The sequence below is a fragment of the Prenolepis imparis genome, unplaced genomic scaffold (genome assembly GCF_030444845.1).
Source record: "Prenolepis imparis isolate NDT839.2.m4 unplaced genomic scaffold, iyPreImpa1.0 SCAF_10, whole genome shotgun sequence".
NCBI lineage: Eukaryota > Metazoa > Arthropoda > Insecta > Hymenoptera > Formicidae > Prenolepis > Prenolepis imparis.
In genome coordinates, this window is record NW_028141168.1 from 12,192,101 (window position 1) to 12,211,642 (window position 19,542).

The following is a 19,542-nucleotide window of genomic DNA, read 5'->3' on the forward strand; positions in this document are numbered from 1 at the left end:
GAATAAAAATAAAAAATGTGTTTTCAAGAAAGAGATGATTGTAACCAATGGAGGGAATCGTATTTCGACGGAGAGTTTGCTCGTGTGATCTCCCGACAAGATTTCCAAGCAGCTACTGTGCGCGCGATACAATAAAGCCGCAACAAATAAATCTTTCTCGAGGAACACACTTCCGAATTTGAATTTCCACGGTCGGGGGCCTCGCAGTAAAATTATCCGCGTTTCCAGGAGTGAATTTGCTAACTTCGCTTCGCGGCGACACCAAACTTTTGGTGACTCCGTTATTTTATCGCATAAAGTTTCGAATGTGACCGACGAAGAGTATAGTTACTTGAATTTACGTAATCATGATCTTTAAAGCATGTAAATTGCAAGAATAGTTTAATGTTTAATGTGGTTATTTTGCTGTGACAGATAAAAATGCTTTCAAAAATCTCAATAGTCGTACTATAAATTAAAGTATCCTATTAAAGATTTTTATTCTTGATTTTATTTAGCTGAATTTTTTAAATATTTATTAAACAATTAATTATCTCTTCAATTAATCGATCTTCCGAGAAGAAGATTCCTCCATTGTTTCAACAGATCATGATCATTCTTCGGAAAATCTAACGTAAATATAGCGTCTCATCTACATCTATCGTCATTTACGGTATTATAAATTGCAAAGTTCACGTTACAACTAGCGGAATGTGCAACCCGAGCCCGGGACAGTGATGTGAAAAATGACTGGACCTCGCATTAATCGTGGCTACTTTAACGTTACGTCCGGTATATGTATGTACGTGCGCGAAACTAAAGTTCGCCGCGCACAACATCTGCGGTGGCGCAAGCGAAACGTCGATGCCGATGGATTCGTTACACGGGAACTCGGTTTGCGGTCGTGTGTACACTTCCGGGCACACGCGTATACTCCGCCTTCCTCAAAACTTCGGTAGATCATTAAAACAAATTACAGGCTGCGCAAACCGAATCATCCGAGTGGTTACGTCTAGTATATTCGTAGCTGAAAGCAATTGACATCTTTTGACGTTTGTAGAAATACGGAGAAAGGTTTTTCCTATGCAAAATGGCTTTTTGGAATATATTCCATGAAATTGATATAGAGAATCTCATTAGAAAAAAAATCACAAAATAAGATTGGGGATTAAATAAACTATATAATATAGCTAGATATTTAAAAGGGAGAATGCAATTGAAAAAGTTGCCAGACACACATACACGCACACACTCTCTCTCTTTCTTTCTCTCGCCGAGCTTAAAAGCTAGTATAGAAAACTTTTGAAACTTTTGAAATGGTTCTCTTTGCAGAGTTGGAGCAAAATATACATAGTAGATATTACACACCGTTGCAAAAAATTCGAGAGATGCTCAAAGAAAAACAGTGAGAATGTGTCGTTCGCCAAAACGTAGCACCGTTCTTCGGGACTTTTTTCTTTGTATTTACCAGCAGAAGTGTGTGTTCGAGTTCCAATTCTATCCCACCTGGGGGAAAAAAGAGAACAACAGGAAGATAGTAACGAGGAAGAGGCGGGAGTCGGAATACGTGGAATGAGCTGTAAATCAATCGAACGCCTAACGAGCGTGTCCTACTTCACGGATGGTTTTGAAACTGGTCTTAACCCTTTTCGAGTTCATTGCGTCCTCGGGTGTGGATAATCTTCCAGACGTCTTACACTACCCTCCAGGGATATTAACTAGATAAAAACTTTTTAGTTCGGAACGCTATTTGCATTCGGTTGAACGTAATCGTTCCTATAAAGTTTATTTCCTTCTCTCGCAGTAAAACGCCGTGATCGATAATATTTTAGAGTTTCGATAACGCGCGATGTAACTCGAATTAAACTATTGCTAGATGATTATTCCATGTTATTGAAGAGAAATTAGAAATTTGTGCAAATATCATTTTTAGTAGGACAGTCACACAAAAAAATTGTTTCACCGTCTTTAATTATAAAAATTAATATACCATCTTCAACCGTAAACATATTATCAAACTCAAATCAATCTGGTTTCTAAGGATAAGAAGGATCAATACATTAATTAAGTTATACCGTTGACATAAACTGAAGAACAGACTGTTGATGAATCCTCTTTCAGTTTTCCCAACCCAACGTATAATTTACGCCGTCTTGTAACCGGTCTTATCGATAATCAAAGAGATATTAATCTCGCGCCGCAAAATCACGTCTTCGTGGGAGATATAATACGGTGAACGGTAGCCTTTTAGATCCCAACGGAGGGAAGTTCCCATCTGCAATGTAATTTAATATCGCTGCCATGTCGCCATTTCCTTCCTACCTTCGCTTTCCGGCGATTCCATCATCGACTGTATTTCTGCGGAAGCGCTTTCTTCGCGGATTCCTTCAACAACAATTCGATTTAAGTATGATCGAACTCGGAAAACGCCAACTGGATATTGTAAGAACTCATTTTATTTTCACTAAAGTTGAAGAGATATCGCGGATAACGATTACGTCCAATTGCGAAAATAAGATCCCCGAATGCAATTGAGATTCTTATTTTCTTATTCTTATCTCAATCAATTATATTTAATATCTAATCGAGAAAATATGTTCATCTCTTGTTATCATGTTATCTCGCAATTGCTACGAATATTTTTAAACTTCTTTTATTATCGTTCCTCCCTCTTGCCAGCTGTTTTATTTACATGAAACGTCACCTCTATAGCAGAATCCACACGATACTAATTCAACTTAGAAGAGCCATTAGTTCTTCTTCTTTTCTCCCATTTTAGGAGAACGTTTTTCGCGTTCTGCCTTCGTTGCATCCTCGTTTATTCTGAAAAATGCGATAAAGTAGGATTTGACCCGACATCGGATGGGAAAGAGTGAGACTAAAAAGATAAAGAACGGCGGCTGGAGAAGTGTAAAGGTTGCGGGGAGATCAACGAGAGCCAGCGCATGTAACGGAAGAAAAAATACTCCTGGCACTCGTAGCACGACGCCGTAAATAATATGCGCAAGTCTTGGCTATGCCAGACAAAATCCATCCCCTACATCGCTTTTACTTCTCACTCTTGTTTCTCGCGGATTATAACGCTGTTATTTACGAGCCATGGAGTGCCTTTCAACTAAAGCTTTATATAGTGCAACACTGAATTTCCCCAGTCGCGGAAGAACCGGAATAACAGTGCGAAATTTATTCGCAGCGAGATGTTGCGCTCTTGCTAAATAAGTCTCAATCGGATTTTTAATTACACCAAGTCTTGCGCGTAATTTACCTTACGTAAAGTGTATATCTCGCATCTAACGGCCACTCGCGAATAAGAGAAGAACGAATTAAATAATCTTACACAAGCGTAATCTCCGCTCGTTTCTCATTTTTTTTGGTATCTTTCAGAATCTTATTAATAACCACTTATTTTTCAACCGACGATTTATTTACCAACTCAATCTTTGCGTTTCATTTGCACCGTTTGCAAGTAAATTATTCGCAATCAAGCGGAAAGATATTTTCAACGGTATTTGAATATATCTTGCGTTTATTTAATCACATCGAGTATTCCGCCGCATATCTCGAAGCTTATATTCAGTATAGCAACACGTAGCATTTTATCAATCGCGCGCCATTCTCCTGCGTGCACGTAGCAGCCGCATCAGTTCCGTCACGTCAGGAGAGATTAAGCGGCGAGCGCATCAACGTCCGAAAAGTATCGAAAATTTAAAGAACGTCGAGCGGTAGCTCCTATCGACAGCTTCCTCAACTCCCAAGTCACGTTTCGAATCGCGGTGATCGTTTCACAGGAACGTGCCTTCGTCGGGACAGAGTTCCGTATCGGTGAATCCGGCCACCCCGGGGAGAGAGAGCTCGCGAGTGCCGCGATTACACAGGGTCCCGAGCTCGTCTCCTCTCTCGTGATAGCTTTTACCCGTCGCGATCGGGCCAACAACGGGGTTAGTTTTGATTTCGCAACCAGAGAGGCGCTCGTTTACGCTTAAAAACTTAATTAAAATGACAATTGGCCAACGAACATCAACGGCGCCGAGGCGCGTGTATCGCATACGCATATACCTACATACGTGCATGGATTTCGAGAGAAGAGTGCTTTTGTGTCGAATAAAAGAGTTTAATTAATGTTCTTCCGCAATACGCGTCTATTAATACGATTACACGATCAAATTTTGCTACTAATTTGTTGTAATAAAATAATATATAAAATTATATAATGCTATTAATTTATACATTCATTTAGATAAAGCTGTACTCTCTTTTAGGGGAAGATGTAACAGACTAAACCTAAAAATTATTTGAGAAACTTTTTTAAAGAAATTAATAATTAAAATTAAATTTTTTAATATTTTATTATAATTGTCAATTTCTTTAAAATATTTTTCAAATAACTTTTGTTTTAGCCCGTCCAAACATATGTTTCTTAAGATATTTTGTACGAAGTAGTTTAATATCTTCCTCAGATCTAAAAAAAAAAAAAAAAAAAAAATTAGAAAACGTGAACAATAAATACTATCTTCGGTCCACCCTAGTCGCTCTACCGCAATAAATTTCAATATTCACGGCGATAACCAAATGACCCTCATAAATATTCCTGCACTCCAGAATACAATCGACGCAGCACAATCATCGATATCTAAAAAAGAGCTCGGGGAAAAGAATCTCGATAAATGAAAGCGTCAGGTTGATCGAGCCCCTTTTGCACAGATTCAGGCGACCGCGCCGCGGCAATTCCGGCCAATTATACCGGTAATGCGACAGAACGGCGATTGCACGGCAAACAAATTGTCGGCGATGAAATCTCGCGACAAATAATTCCGGGGCGCAACGTTTCACTCCCGAACGCATCAACGGCGGATTGCATAGAGGCGTCGAGGAATACGCGCCGCGGAAAATTAAATGTCAAATTAATGCGGACGATAAATTCGCCGGGGCGAACGACGAGCGGCACCGACGTACGGCAGCAAATTTACGGCGCATTATCTGGAATTTAATTCGACGACACGTAAACGCGCGACCGATAAGACGCCCGGAAGAGAAGAAAGCTCGACGAAGAGCTAGCTCTCCCCCGGAAGAGAATCGCCGACCTGATAACGAAATTGGTCCATTTTACGAGTGTTAAATTTCTGGCGCGGCCGAAGCTGCTCGTACTACTTATACGACAAATTAACTGACGTCAAGGAAATTTATTTTGCGATTATTTTCAATTTTAGAGTCCTCCTATTCGTTCTCGCATTGTTATTAATATGTACGCTAAAATCGCGTTACATTTCGAACGACATAACACATCTTCGTGGAAAGGCGAAGCGAAAATCGGAAACCCGATGAAAATCAAGCCGATCCCTAACGCTAACGAAGCCTTCTCGAAATCAGCTTTGTTACTCGAGATGTCTATTCACGATCATGCTCAACAGCTAAAGGTGCAAGGAAGCAAATTTAGTACTGAATCGTAATGAGACGGGACTGTTATATTGTAATTTAGGATTTGGTGTCCTCTGAATTCGTGAATGTACAATGAGTATTCACGAGAGAACCATTGAATAATCAAATATAATAATAAATATAGAAAATTTTATATATTTTCTGCTACTAATAATAGTAATGTATGATGTATGATAGTGCGAAACAAATTAATTGTACAAAAAAAATATATCTTCATTGTCCTAGAGACAATAGAATTTATGTAGTTTCTATTTCAGAGACGTTTTATAAGTTATTAGGAATGAATTTTCCGATTATGCAAATTGGTAAAACGGAATATTAATGCTGTCGCGTTTTCAGATTAAACTTTCGTATCAGAATAACGAAGCGTCTAAACTCGAAATTAGAGTTTCTCATTTTCTAAATGCCAGACGAGCAAATTACTCGAAGTTTATAATAAAGCAATAATTGGTAGCTAATTTGTTATTCAGAAGCACGTGAATTCGCATATTATTACGTTAGTTTCAGATTCGTTCTATATTTATCGCAATATATTCCGTCCTCGTACCGCAATAAAATAAGGTTGTATATATTTCAGAACGCATCTCGCGTTGCATATAAAGCAAGATGTTATCGAGCGGCCGATGTACCGCAAAGGTGCGTTTAAAATTTCGATAGAAATTTCGGGACCGGATAGATACAGTTTATGCATACCTCCCCCGTTCCATCTGACTCTACCATTTGAACAATCTATAACATATTCGGAAGTAAATGTGCATCAATCTTCCTATAATAAAATATAAATTTACATGTCTTCGAATAAAGGGTGAATTGGCAACTTAGATAACTTATCGAGACTGCCAAACTTTCCAAAACTTTCGAGAAAACTTTTCAAGAACTCGTGGACCATTCCTGAGACATGTATATAAAGTTGCGGCAAACAGCAAGCACAATTCTTCGCGAATCGAGCTTAATATCGAACCAAAAATTCACAGTTCGGCATAAAAATGCACAGTTTTTTAATTAACGCGATACGGAATACAAATTCGGACACGTCACATCGCGATTATCATTTTGTCGCGAATACAGGGCACATTTTAATTCCGAGCAAGCACTATAAGCAAATCGCTTCGTCGTCCGCACTTCCCTAGGACACGGTCGATTGAATTCGAAGCAGAATTTCACCTCCCGGCGACGATATCGCGATCGATCCGAGAAAGATTCGCTAAGAAATCGCTCTCCGACCGATCGACTCCGGAAACGTTCGCACGATGCCGGAAACTGCTTAAGCAAGGAAGGCTCAACATTATCGGGAAAGAAAAAGCCACGGACGACTAAACACAAATACAGCAGAGAAGCAGAGAGAAGCGAGAAAGGAAGAGATACCAAGAGAGTGAGGGAAAGAGGAGAAGCAGAGAGCGAACGAGAAGTCAAAGCTGCACCAGGCAACTTTAGCTACCAGCCACGATCGATGTGGTCGTTGCAGCCAGTCGACGGCAAGCATTGTTGTTGCATGTGGGTCAACCCATGCTGCTTCCGGTGACGACACGCTGACATAACGACGTACGAAACGAGAGGGAGAGAAAGAGAGCGGACAGAGAGAAACAGCTGTAAAAGCAAAGTGCCGTAATGCGAATAGAAGGAAGACGGCCTGATTTGCGAAACAACAAGGAGTCGTCGTGTCAACACCTTTAGGTCTGAAAGGCCCGACCCATCGCCTTTAACGTTATGTCGAGAGCTAAATGACCAGTTTGAGGATTCTCGTTAAGGATAACGTCTTAACCCTTGTAATTGCGTAACTGCATGCAATTTGAACTGCTATTCCCCCGTCGGGAGTTCCGACACGATGCGTCGCGTAATGAAGGGGAATGCGTCGTAAACCCTTAATTAAAGGGGATCGCGAATAAGGAACGGAACTTGATGTCAAATACTGTTAGGCCGTCTTTAAAAAGACGATGAAAGCTGATGAATTTATTAAACGCGGACATATTCTTTAAAACTTTAAATATAGTACTTTTCACTGACCGTCATTTCATCTATTCGGTCAATAAAATATATCTCACTCACATACAGTACATAATGCAATAATCTGATCATTTTGGCTTCATTTCTGTCGAAATACAGATATTGCAGCATTTGTTGACTTTACGAGAAACGTAAAGTTTAGATACGTACATCTCTCGTGTCTCGGGGGAGAAGTTTGCGCCGCTAATGGCAAATGATTGATAATTTAGACTATTTGGTACCATTTGGGAATAGCAGACGCGAGATACGACTGTGTCAACAGCACGAGTTGTTGAAGATCCAGATGTGTCGTTGAACCCGCCACTTCGAATTTCGGATATATTCGTTTGCGATGAAACGGACGCGTTTCCCTTATCGTTACTGTACAATTTGGAATTGTGCACTCTCAGCGGTGTCAAAATGTTTACGCAAACTTGCATATCATCGTTGATACAGGTCGCATTAATTCGATAACGTGCTAGTTTACGAGTATTACAACGCTCTTCTATGAAATGAGATAGAGAGAGAAAATACAGCTCGATAAAATATTAATCTACAAAATGTGTATATTGGTTCTCGATGAATTCATTTTCACATAACGAGAATATGCATATTACGCAATATATTAAATATTACATTATCCGAATAAATTCATTTTCTCCGTATAAATAAATTCTTTTTGTGCATATAATAAATAAATTTTTATGAAGAAAAATTCTCTCTCTTTCTCTCTCTCATTTGCGCGCGAAAATAGTATGAATACGTAAGCGTACATTGGACGAGTCTTATGTTAGCAAAGCACAAAATTTCCATTAAAAGTACGATGCCCATTAGAAACTAGGCTAAGGATAAAACATGAATATGGTCTGCTCTACCGATTCGCGGTAGAACGCGCAAATGGTTTTATTTATTTTCGAAAACTTTGCTGCAAAATTATCCCCGTCGAAAACCCGTGACGCCTTGTTAAAGATGCAAAAATTATAATTTGCATCTGGTAGTCGGCACTTTTAAGTGGGTTAATTCCGTGACAGTTTCGCGTACTGCGAGTTCACTTCTTGCCTTCAGCCCCTGTATTAAGGTCTTTGTTAAACTTCTTATTTTCGTTCCTTAATGACGTTAAGAGTATATTCTGAAGGAAATTTTAAATTGAAATTTGACTTCGTTAATGAGGTTTTAATTTTGAACGTACCATGAAAATATATTACGAGGATACGGCAGAAAGAGAGTGAGATAAATTTCACAGTAACTGACGCATATTTAAAGCTACTTTAAAAAGTATGAGTCCAGGCGGAAGTTGATACCGCTGGAATTTCAAATAAGTTTCGAACAATGTGTATGTAAGTGTGCTTAAATCTGCAATAAAGGGAGCTGGCGAACAATCGTCGTGCGATATATATTAATTTAATATATATGAAAAATTCATTGCTCAAAGCATGGTAGAAAATAATGTCAATAATGAAAACCGTCGTAAAAAATCGTAAGAAATTCTTAACGCGTAACATTCAGAGCAATTAGTCGAAGCTTGTTCCACACTTTTGCTATTGCAAAATTCATATTTTATGCGGAACACAGCGCTAGATTTAATAACAAAGTTTTTACGAGAAATGCCTTCTCGTGGGTCCGGTTAAAAACTTGCCAATATACGTAATTAATTCTAAATCCGCCATGACTCGAAACCACTTTAATGTCCGCGTTAAAAGCATAGCCGGGATTGAGGAAAGGTCTTTATAAATTATTCGTTACGTTCGTAAAATTAAAAATTATATGTAGACTTACCGCTCTACGAGGTTTGTAGGGAGGATTCGCACTCTGTTCCCACACGAGTCTGTCCGCCACCACCTGTTACAAAAAAGAAAGAGGACATAAGTTAACGATAGTGATAAAGGCAATGAAGTAGCATAAAAAAAGGATCAGCCGTAAGACAGGCTTATCCGGCGATTTCGTTCGTTGTGCCAGACTTTCATGTTTGATACGATATCGTCGACATCTCACATAAAGTTTTCTCGCAATTTACCGAAAAATGCGAGTCGAGTTCAGAAAGTTTCGAGAAAAAAAGAGCACTCCTAGATTGTTTTACGCGAAAGTATATTTACAGAAAAATTACTATATTACAATATAATAGTAGATATATAAATGTATATATGCGTTATTTTAATTGTGCATTAAATGACAGATTCATTATTATGATATTGTATACAACACAATACAAATTTTTGTGATTTAACTTGAAGGTTTAATAAGTAAGTCTAATATATAAGCTTGGAAAAATGTGAGAAAACAGCAGGAAATAATAAAAGAAACTCGTATAAATTTAAGAAACTCGTATAAAATTTATACACACACACATGCACATGCAATAAATACGCAAACTCAAACAAAAAAGCGAATAATCTGCTCGGCGCAAAATTGTTTTGACGTCTAGATATATTCTTTCACAGAACGTAGATTGGTGCGTAATTGCGTCACGAATAACGAGCTCATGACAAATTCTTGCATGTGGTGAAAAATTAACCCCCATCGCGCGACGTCGAGTTATAAAAGAGGAGGAGAAAAAAATAGAGGAGGAAGGGCAAAAAATAATTCAGCGGACAAATATACGAAAAGAAACTTACAACGGGCATAGAATTTCCCGGGACAATCCGATTACATCCGCAAGCGGCGACGGTGCGCGAACGCGAATTCAACGCGACGTTTGCATGCGTAATACCAGTCGGATACGACTTAATTACACGGAGTGCCATAAACCTGCGTTGAATCATTGTCACAATCTTCTCGATTTACGCCGGCCGGCGCCGCGGGCAATGGATTACCGGGCCGTTTCTATCGCATGATTTACGCCCGAATGTACTTTGCATTCCATTTACGAAGGGGGAAAGGGTGCGTGCGTGGCTTGCGCAAAGGGCTGGCGGGGAAGAGGAGGTAATCCCCGGCTCCGCGGCCTCACAGTTTAAGCCCCATACATTACGCCTTATTTACACGCGTGTGACAAGTTTCTCACCCCCTCCTCCCAACCCCCTGTTTCCTATTCCCGTGTTTCGACGCATTAGCTTGCATGTGCGTTGAATTCGTCAGCGCTCTATTGCCTCGTGTTACAATTAATATGCATAATATGATCGCGTTCTATACAGCGCCCGATAATTCGCGCGTAAACCAGGCAGTTGGCGCGACAAAAGCTCGTAAAGCTCGTTCTTAGATATTTCTTTACGTCCTCGATAATAGCGTATCTGCGTTAATTTATTATCACGAGGATTTATTCTTTATATCGCGCGATCCTCAAGCTTGGGCTAAATCGCAAAGAAATAGGACCGGTACACGTGAGAAAGCAATAATTTATCATTTTCACAGCACACGTCTTTGTATAAATTGTATACTTATCTTTTTGTTACGTCTCCGCGTATCAAAGTGCGAGGGAAATTAAGTAAGAGAAACGTAACAGTAACAAGTATACGTAATTGACGGTAGACACGCGCACAGAAAGCTTATATGTGCGATAAAACACGTTCTAATGTGACAATGAAATGTACCCAGGATTATAAAACTCGAGATGTAAGTTAATTGCTTAGTTAACAAAGTTGCATATTTTTACAGAACAAGGATTAAACCAAAGTTGCGACGCATTATTAACTCTACTAACTTTAACGCCGTCATATACAACGGCACGACACGTTTGTAATGTTACATGGCTAAATAATGCTCAGTAATGTTGCAATGCACCATGAAATAATGCAGCAAAGTGCAACAAAGACCTCTTTGTTTAAAACCTTAATTTTCATTGTGTGGAGCGAATACGGCTACTCGCATTATTAATGTCATTATATCGATGTTTACAAAGTCTTTCGATGTTCATAATGTGTCGATCGAGTTGCACTATAAAAGATTCAAAGGACTTAATTAAAAGAAAAACATTATTAACATTTTTTACGCAAACACAATTTTTTCGATAAAAAGTTTCTCAACAAATTTTTGTTAAACTTTTCAATTATCGCTTACCTTGACGTTTTATTACACTCGATACAATCTTTTGAAGAACATTTTTTCTCGGAAAGCAATTTGGAAACTTTATTGTATATAAGGTAATTTAGCTTTAAATTTTTTTTAGCGATCTGCTTTTATTAACAAAAATGCTTAATAAATATCTCTAAATTTAGAATTATACTCTAAATTTAGAAGTATAATTCTAAATTTAGAAATGCAAAGTTATTGATGTGAGGCAATAATATACGATATGAGAATGCAACAAAGAAAATAATTTTAATCGTCTAAACATAATTGATAAAATGCTGTAACAATATTTTTATATACGAAAGAAAAAAAATGTATGCTTTAAATGAATTTATAAAATTTATTTTCGACCCTATAATTTAATAATCATTACTTCATCTTATGCTGCAGCCTCTTAGCAAGAAAAATGTGCAATATTTCTCGTCTCGTATTTTCTTACTAATTTTAATGTAAATTTTAGTTACGGACGGATATTTTGCACCACAGTGCGAATTATTTGAAGTAACCTTGAGTAATTAGAACTTCCTAACCGTGTGGATGATCTCCCTTGTAACGGATCACGGTCTGACGCCTACCGCGTACTGAACTTGAAGGATGGATCAAATTCTCACACGTACGCAGGCACACATGCGAGAGTTGTTCGTTCATGTGAATCACGTTTCTGTACATATACACGGAAAATGGAATTTGTACGCCTGAATCCGTAGCTCTGGGAATTAAATGGACAAGAGCCGCGTACGTCCAATACGCACGTAGTAACCAAATTCTGACAATTAAATGTCTACCGAGCGCGATAAAAAATCGAAGGCAATTACCGTGAAAAAAATTGAATTTCTTCCATTAAGTTCTCGTTTACGAATGTAGAATGTATCACAATAGAATATATATGTGCTGTAGGTACTGTGTGTGATTTTCTCGCGATATAGAATTCTCAGCTATTATTAATTGTAACCACTATTAATTAAGATTTATGACACACTGTACGCGATCTTAACACTTCACATCATTTATTTAATATCCACTTCTTCTGCTTTGAATAAAATATTGAATAATATATATTTTTAAAGATTTGAAAATTTTATCTTTAAAAGAAATAATATGTCTATGTGATTGCTGCTTGATAATCGTGAAATAACATCTACACAGACAAGAAAGAAAGAGAGAGAGAGAATGAGAAGGAGAAAGAATAAAGATCTAAATATTCAACAGAATCTTTAAAAATAGCTTGTTAAGAGAGCTATAATGGGCTGGACCGATGTATAGAGAAGGAAGAAACTTTAAAATCTTTCGCGGAGAAAAGTTTATAAATCATTAAAAAGATACGCATTGTGCAAATTCAACAGTTTCACAATATTATTTAATTTTCATGGAAACATTTAAATTAAATTAAATAACTTTTCATATCAACGAATTTCTAGATTATTGTCATTGTATAATTGTTATTCGATTATAGGACAAAATAGTTCTATAATGGCAAACGATTTTAGGTGCATAAATCTCCATATATTTATACATCTATAATTCACATATGCGGTGTATTTGTGAATTTATATATTAATTATCCCAATATTAATAGCATAATCAATGCATATATTTCATAGGCAATGACTAATTCGCAACGATCGAAGTCATATTGCGGTGCGAATGGTTGTATAACGATATCGTCGATGGATAAATCGCATGATAGCTACTGTTGATTCAACTATAAATTATATATGTATGTATGTGTAATTTTCATGCTAACCAGTTAATCGCACCACAAGCGTGATCGTATTGCGTCAAATCGCGCATTGTATATAATTACTACATCGAATATTCCGTCAACATATCACAAAATCATAACATATTCCGATAACAAGAAGGATTATAAAATATTCAGCACCCGTCGTCATGTTAATTTCCGAAAACTTTACATTTACTAAGTCCAAAATATAGTAAAATTATATGATTGCCTCTCCTTTACGACTAATTTTTTGCCGCGCTTTAATAATTTATTTAGTAATATATATTAAAATTAATGTCTATATAAATCTAATTCTAAATAAATAAAATCAAATTTCTATATAAAGTAAAAAAATTAGAAATAAACACTTATATTCGTACATGTCTGACGTTTCGATATTAACAATGTTTTTATATTTGTTAAACTAACCCTCTAGATAAAACGTTCTTTACGACACCGAGAACGTGATCGCCAAGTTCTCAACAACTCGAATGAACAAGAACCTCCAAACAATGGTATGCCGTTGATTTGCAAACCATATACAAAGTTTCACTTAGCATATCAACACATTATGTGCTACACGAGAGAAAACATAGTCCAACAATGTATTCTGCAGAGAAATACGTTCATATTCGCATACAATAAAAAACTATAACGCGTTGGAATGAAATTAATCATCATTTTAAATATAATTGGAAATCAATTTCTACATTTTTTAAACACAATATATTATTAATAATATATTATATTATTATTATATTATTTTATATATTATATTATGTTGTTAATGATATATCATTTATAATATATTATTTATGTCTCATATATATTTCTATTTAAACAGATATAAACAATTTAATGCAAAATTGTTTTAGATTTACACAATTTGCAAGTTTTCATATAATTCTCGTTATTATCCGAAACAATATTCAAACAACGTTGCATTGAAAATATAGTAATGCGATAATAGCCTATTTTAACTCTAGACTAAATTGGATTGAGATGCAGAATCATAAAACGTAATTTAAACTTGAAACCGCATATCAAGTCGCATATCAAGTTATTTTATTCATAGCGCATCGTGCGCAAATGCGGGCAAAATTGGAATCGGGTTTATCGCATCAACCGAGGATGCAGAGAGGATTTGTTAAAACGTCGTATCTGCGCCGCGTCAGGAAATGGGTCCAGGTCAGCTCGTAACAGTCGACCAGTTAATGCGACGAAAGTCATGGCGCTCTCGTGCCACAAAGAGAGAAGAGGCTACGCGGCAGATCTCGCTCGTTGATACCGCGACGGTATCCGGAAATTGTAGGTGAAGACGAGCAGGGACGCGCACGTGACATTCCTTCGAATGCCCTCGAGTGCTGGAGACAGCTGCACGAATGGTCACGATGTTCCCCGGTATAGTTTGTTTGCGGGGGTGTTATCAACAGAATTGTGTCGTCGTTTTATCGCGACGTTTCGCAATTGTTTTTGAAACACGCTGCTTCAGGTGCTGTCGGTCCTCCGCGCATGTGTCCGAGAATAAAGATACTTGCCATCGCAAACACCGTCCGCAAAAAGAGCGAGCAACTTCATTTTGACGCAATTTTATATTTCAACACGAACACTCTGTTCGTATCCGTCTCTCAATATTGCAATATATTTGTATAATAATAATATTACCAATAAAATATATATATCCTTGGAATCTTATGTGAATAACTTTGACATGCTCTCTCTTAGCAGAGTTGTATGAAAATTGAAAGATAAAATGGCTAGCGCGCGCTTCTCTGTAAGATTATTGACGTATATATCTGTCAAACATCAAGACAACTTTACCGTAGACACCATTACGTTTTCGAATATTTAAATATTTGGAAACTTTTGTGGTTTTAACGAACATCTTTCGCAATCTGGCACAAGGACTCATCAGCAAAGCTGACGTAATATAGCTTGCAGCTGTAGTTAAACTTTCCAGGTGATATCCGTCGTTATTATCAACCGTCCCCAGCGTCGGGGCTGATGTACAATAGAATGTGTTACTTTAGAACATCCTGGCCCTAGCCGCTTCTTAATAGAGCTTAACTATTTTAATGAGGGACCGTGCCAGGGATGGTTTCAGAGGTAGAATAGCCCACATTTTCGGCGACCCCGCTTCCCTTACGAGAATACTCAATTGGAGCAGGCAGTTCCACGTGACTGTGTAACATCAAATTAAGACGGCACGCGAGATGGATAATACTTGACGAGGCGCTTTACGGCCCTTTACTAGCGAGATATATAGTATTCTCCATATAATATGTATGTATATGTACACGTGTAGCACCTCCATATTTAGTTTTGCCTTAATATATCGAATAATTAAATAGCGACAATATGTAGGAGAAAATGTAATAGAGAGAGAATCTTGTATATAATGTATAAACATCGACACACAATTGACCTAATTAATGATTAATTAAGTCGCCAATAAACTCTCAAGATAATAATTGCTACTACATTATTGAAATATTAACATAGTACTCTCGCAACATGTTTACTAATATATAATACCAAAAAAAAACAGCAAGGTCACCAAACTGTAGTATGTATTACCGCGAGAATAGAATTTATTAGATAAGCGAAATTAGGTTTCGCATATCCACTAGAGTTGAGGCTCCAACGTGCTATCTCTAGAATCATAAACATCAGCTTAATAGAGATGACTGTAGCTCGCATATTGCATTGCGCGCGTGTATTATTAGAGAGCGCAAATGAAGGACAGGCCATGTCGGATGAAAATCGAATCATGCAATTAGGCCTGATTCATTTGTCGCCCGGTAACGTGCGTGCTAATTACACAAACAGGTCCTGCGCGCCATCCTATATATTCATCTCCTTTACCTTTCCTTGTCAAACACAATGCTATTGCAGTGTACGATATCTAACAGAAGATAATCGTTGAATAAAAAATCGTAGAATAAAAAATAACAAAGTATCATATTCGTCCGCGTATTCAAAACTAGATCACGTATTTTACCGTTTTCCAATATTTCATCACGGAAGAGATAGATCGAATTATCGCGTTAGCACATTTAGCTCGCCAATTGTAGCTCGGTATATATGTAGAATATACTACAAACCACTAGCGGATCCTGACGTCGATAATGGGGGGAGTTTTGCAAAATTATTTTATTGAATATTTTTGGTTTCATGATTAACTTTTATTCCAGGATCAACGACGTCGATAGCTCTTTAATGTTTGTTTTTCTTTATTTATATTTTTTAAACAAATTCAGCAACACTGTTTCTTTTAATTTGCAGGGGGTTAACCCCCCCCCCCCAGGATCCGCCAGTGTATATATATATATTATATAGATATAAAGAATTTATCGCCTAATTATTTTCATGCAACGAAATTATCTCATCATTTCGTCCTATGTCTGACTTAATCTATACTTAACTCCTTGAATGCGTAATGAGTATAATTTACAGTGTATCTTATACTTTTATATATATATATAGAAAATAATTAGGCGAAATTCTTTATATATATATAATATATACAATATCTATGTATAAGATACACTGTAAATTATACTCATTACGCATTCAAGGAGTTAAGTATAGATTAAGTCAGACATAGGACGTAATGATAATTTCGTTGCACGAAAATAATTAGGCGCGAAATTCTTTATATCTATATAATATATATTATATAAATATAATATATATTATATAAATATAATATATATTATATAGATATTATGTAGATATAAAGAATTTCACCTAATTATTTTTGTGCAATGAAATTATCTCATCATTTCGTCGTATGTCTGACTTAATCTACGCTTAACTCCTTGAATGCGTAATGAATATAATTTACAGTGTATCTTATACTTATATATACACTAGCGGATCCTGACGTCGATAGCTCTTTAATGTTTGTTTTTCTTTATTTATACTTTTTAAACAAATTCAGCAAAACTGTTTCTTTTAATTTGCAGGGGGGGGGTTAACTCCACCCCCCCCCAGGATCCGCCAGTGCTACAAACTATAATGCATAATTGTTGAAGGTAGAATTAGGCGCATAATTTTGCACGAAACTTTATCATTACGCACGTGCGAAATCTCGCCAAATTCTATTTTTTTCTTAATGTAAAAAAAGAAAAAAGTGAAAAGAAAAATACATTACATAAAATTTAATAGATGTTTTCAAAAATATTATACTACAAACATTTCTGTAAATTTCCATTAATTTGTATATTTTATTTATATCTATTAGTTCAAAAAGTTATTATCGTTTTACAATAATTTTATCTAATTTGCTCTATATCGTTCACACAGACTTTAATAAAAAACTAAGAATTGGCTTTTTAAACTGTATGTGATAAACTGTATCTTGCGATGAACTGTATTTAAAAAAATCTGATTTCACACAAGATTTTTACTTTGTGATTTTGATAATAGATAAAACTTTTATATATTAATAGAGACCAAGAAACTAAATCAACTATACATATGTATATCCTACGAGTTAAGAATAATAAAAATGTATTTTAAAAATCTAAGAATATAATTGCTTCAAATTATGATTTTAATAAATGTTGAATTGAAATTGAATCACAAGATATATAAAATTATAATATTTAACATTAGTAATGCTATGCAACCGTGAAAATCATTAAGGCATGATATGTCAATTCATATATTCCATCGGGCAATTTTACTTCCAATAGAATACTTTGACATATTTAATCGTATATTTATTAGCAACCACGAGTTGCTGCAAATCCGTTACAGACCACTGATCGTGCGACAATGTTGCAATCATATCAGCATCGGAAGCACTCCGTTAAAATCTATTTTGATCGTGCTCGATGACTGCTATGCCAAATGCATGCATATACAGATAAATCCACTCAGTCACGATTTTTTCGCGAAATATTGGATAATCTTGTTGCGATTCGAAATAGGAAATAATCCACTTGGAAAAAGATTCGTAAATTTGTTTTCGAACATAGACGTTCAGCATTAACAAGAGCAATATTTTATATTTGATGAGATAAAAATATAAAAAAATATAGATATATTTGAAATGTGATAATTCTTAGAAAAAACATTGACCACTAAAAGATACTTAAAAGTAGATTGCTATGTGAATCGCGATGCGCAAAAACTTATATCAATAGATAAATTTTGATGTTACTTTTAACTAATTTCTCTTTCTCTCTCTTTCTATCGACCTATCTTTCTCGAAGTCTCTTTATCAAGAACTAGAATTCTAATAAATGTTTATAACTTAATATTTTTGACATATTATTTTAAAATTTAATTAGCAAATTAACACTTTAATAATATTTTTTTATAGAAATTAGCTGATCAAAGCGTTAATTTGCTAATTAAATTTTAAAATAATATGTAATATGTTATAAAAATTAAAATTATATATTTTAAATAATATGTATGTTATATAATAATACTTTAAACTCGATTAATATTTTTGACAGTTATCAACTGATTTCTGTCAAAAAATATTAATCGAGTTAAAACAAACTTTATATTATTTTTTTGAAAATATTCTTTTTAACATAAAATCGAAAAATGGCGCTTGTGTTGTTCTAGTGTTTCATAAATAAGAGATTAAAAAAAACACATAAAGGCAATCAAGATTAAACTTTAAAAATATAATATCTATATTATTATATATTAAATGTAAAAAGAAGAACAAATTATAGCCATATTAAAAAATTGCGTTAATTAGTTACAGAAGATATTAATATAAAACAAGGAGAAGAGAAATTTAACCATTTAACATAAATTCAAAATAAATTTAACACCCTTTTAAAATTAACATTCTTTCCTATTTTAATTTTATATCGTTTTAGCTTGACGATAGCTTAAAAGGCTTTAAGCTAGGTCAGCATTTATCGAGGCAGCGCTATGCAGCGTAATGCATATTAAATGAATGCCTCATCGAAACTAACGCGGCATGGTATGTCGAGAACAATGATTCGTTGTTTACTACAATAACAATAAAAATCCACGATATTGTTTTCGTCGACTAAATACAACGTACCTTTTGCATTGTACCAATATTACCTTTTACGATGGCAAGTGAAAAAATATTCGATATTCGGCACTTCCATTATTTGCGTACATCGAAACATCGATATGTTATATCGATATTCAACGCGAAAATTGAAACAACTATCCAATTCGAATAACAAGTGTTCCTTACCAACAGACTGTAAACTTGATATTTGAGAATTTTGAGAGTTTATTCATCTCACAGCTCTGTGTTTATCGCGTTACACACAATTTTATAGCTTATGGTTAAATAAAAAATATGCGCGTTTCAATATCATAATATTATATTGTCATATTGTATATCGTGGTAACTGACAAAATTAATTTTCCTCTTTATTATCAAACCCATTAAACGTCTGCTTGTTAAT

General features: G+C 35.7%; 1 protein-coding gene across 1 annotated transcript in view; it reads right to left on the reverse strand.

Annotated features, from left to right (window-relative positions):
* The window catches only part of LOC145941511 (uncharacterized), a 153,659-nt gene that overhangs the window by 73,310 nt on the left and 60,807 nt on the right, over window positions 1-19,542 (reverse strand). Inside the window, exon 4 of the mRNA XM_083047620.1 lies at window positions 9,175-9,237. Within this exon, the coding sequence (XP_082903746.1) occupies window positions 9,175-9,237 (63 nt within the window). The remainder of the gene's footprint in view (window positions 1-9,174; window positions 9,238-19,542) is intronic.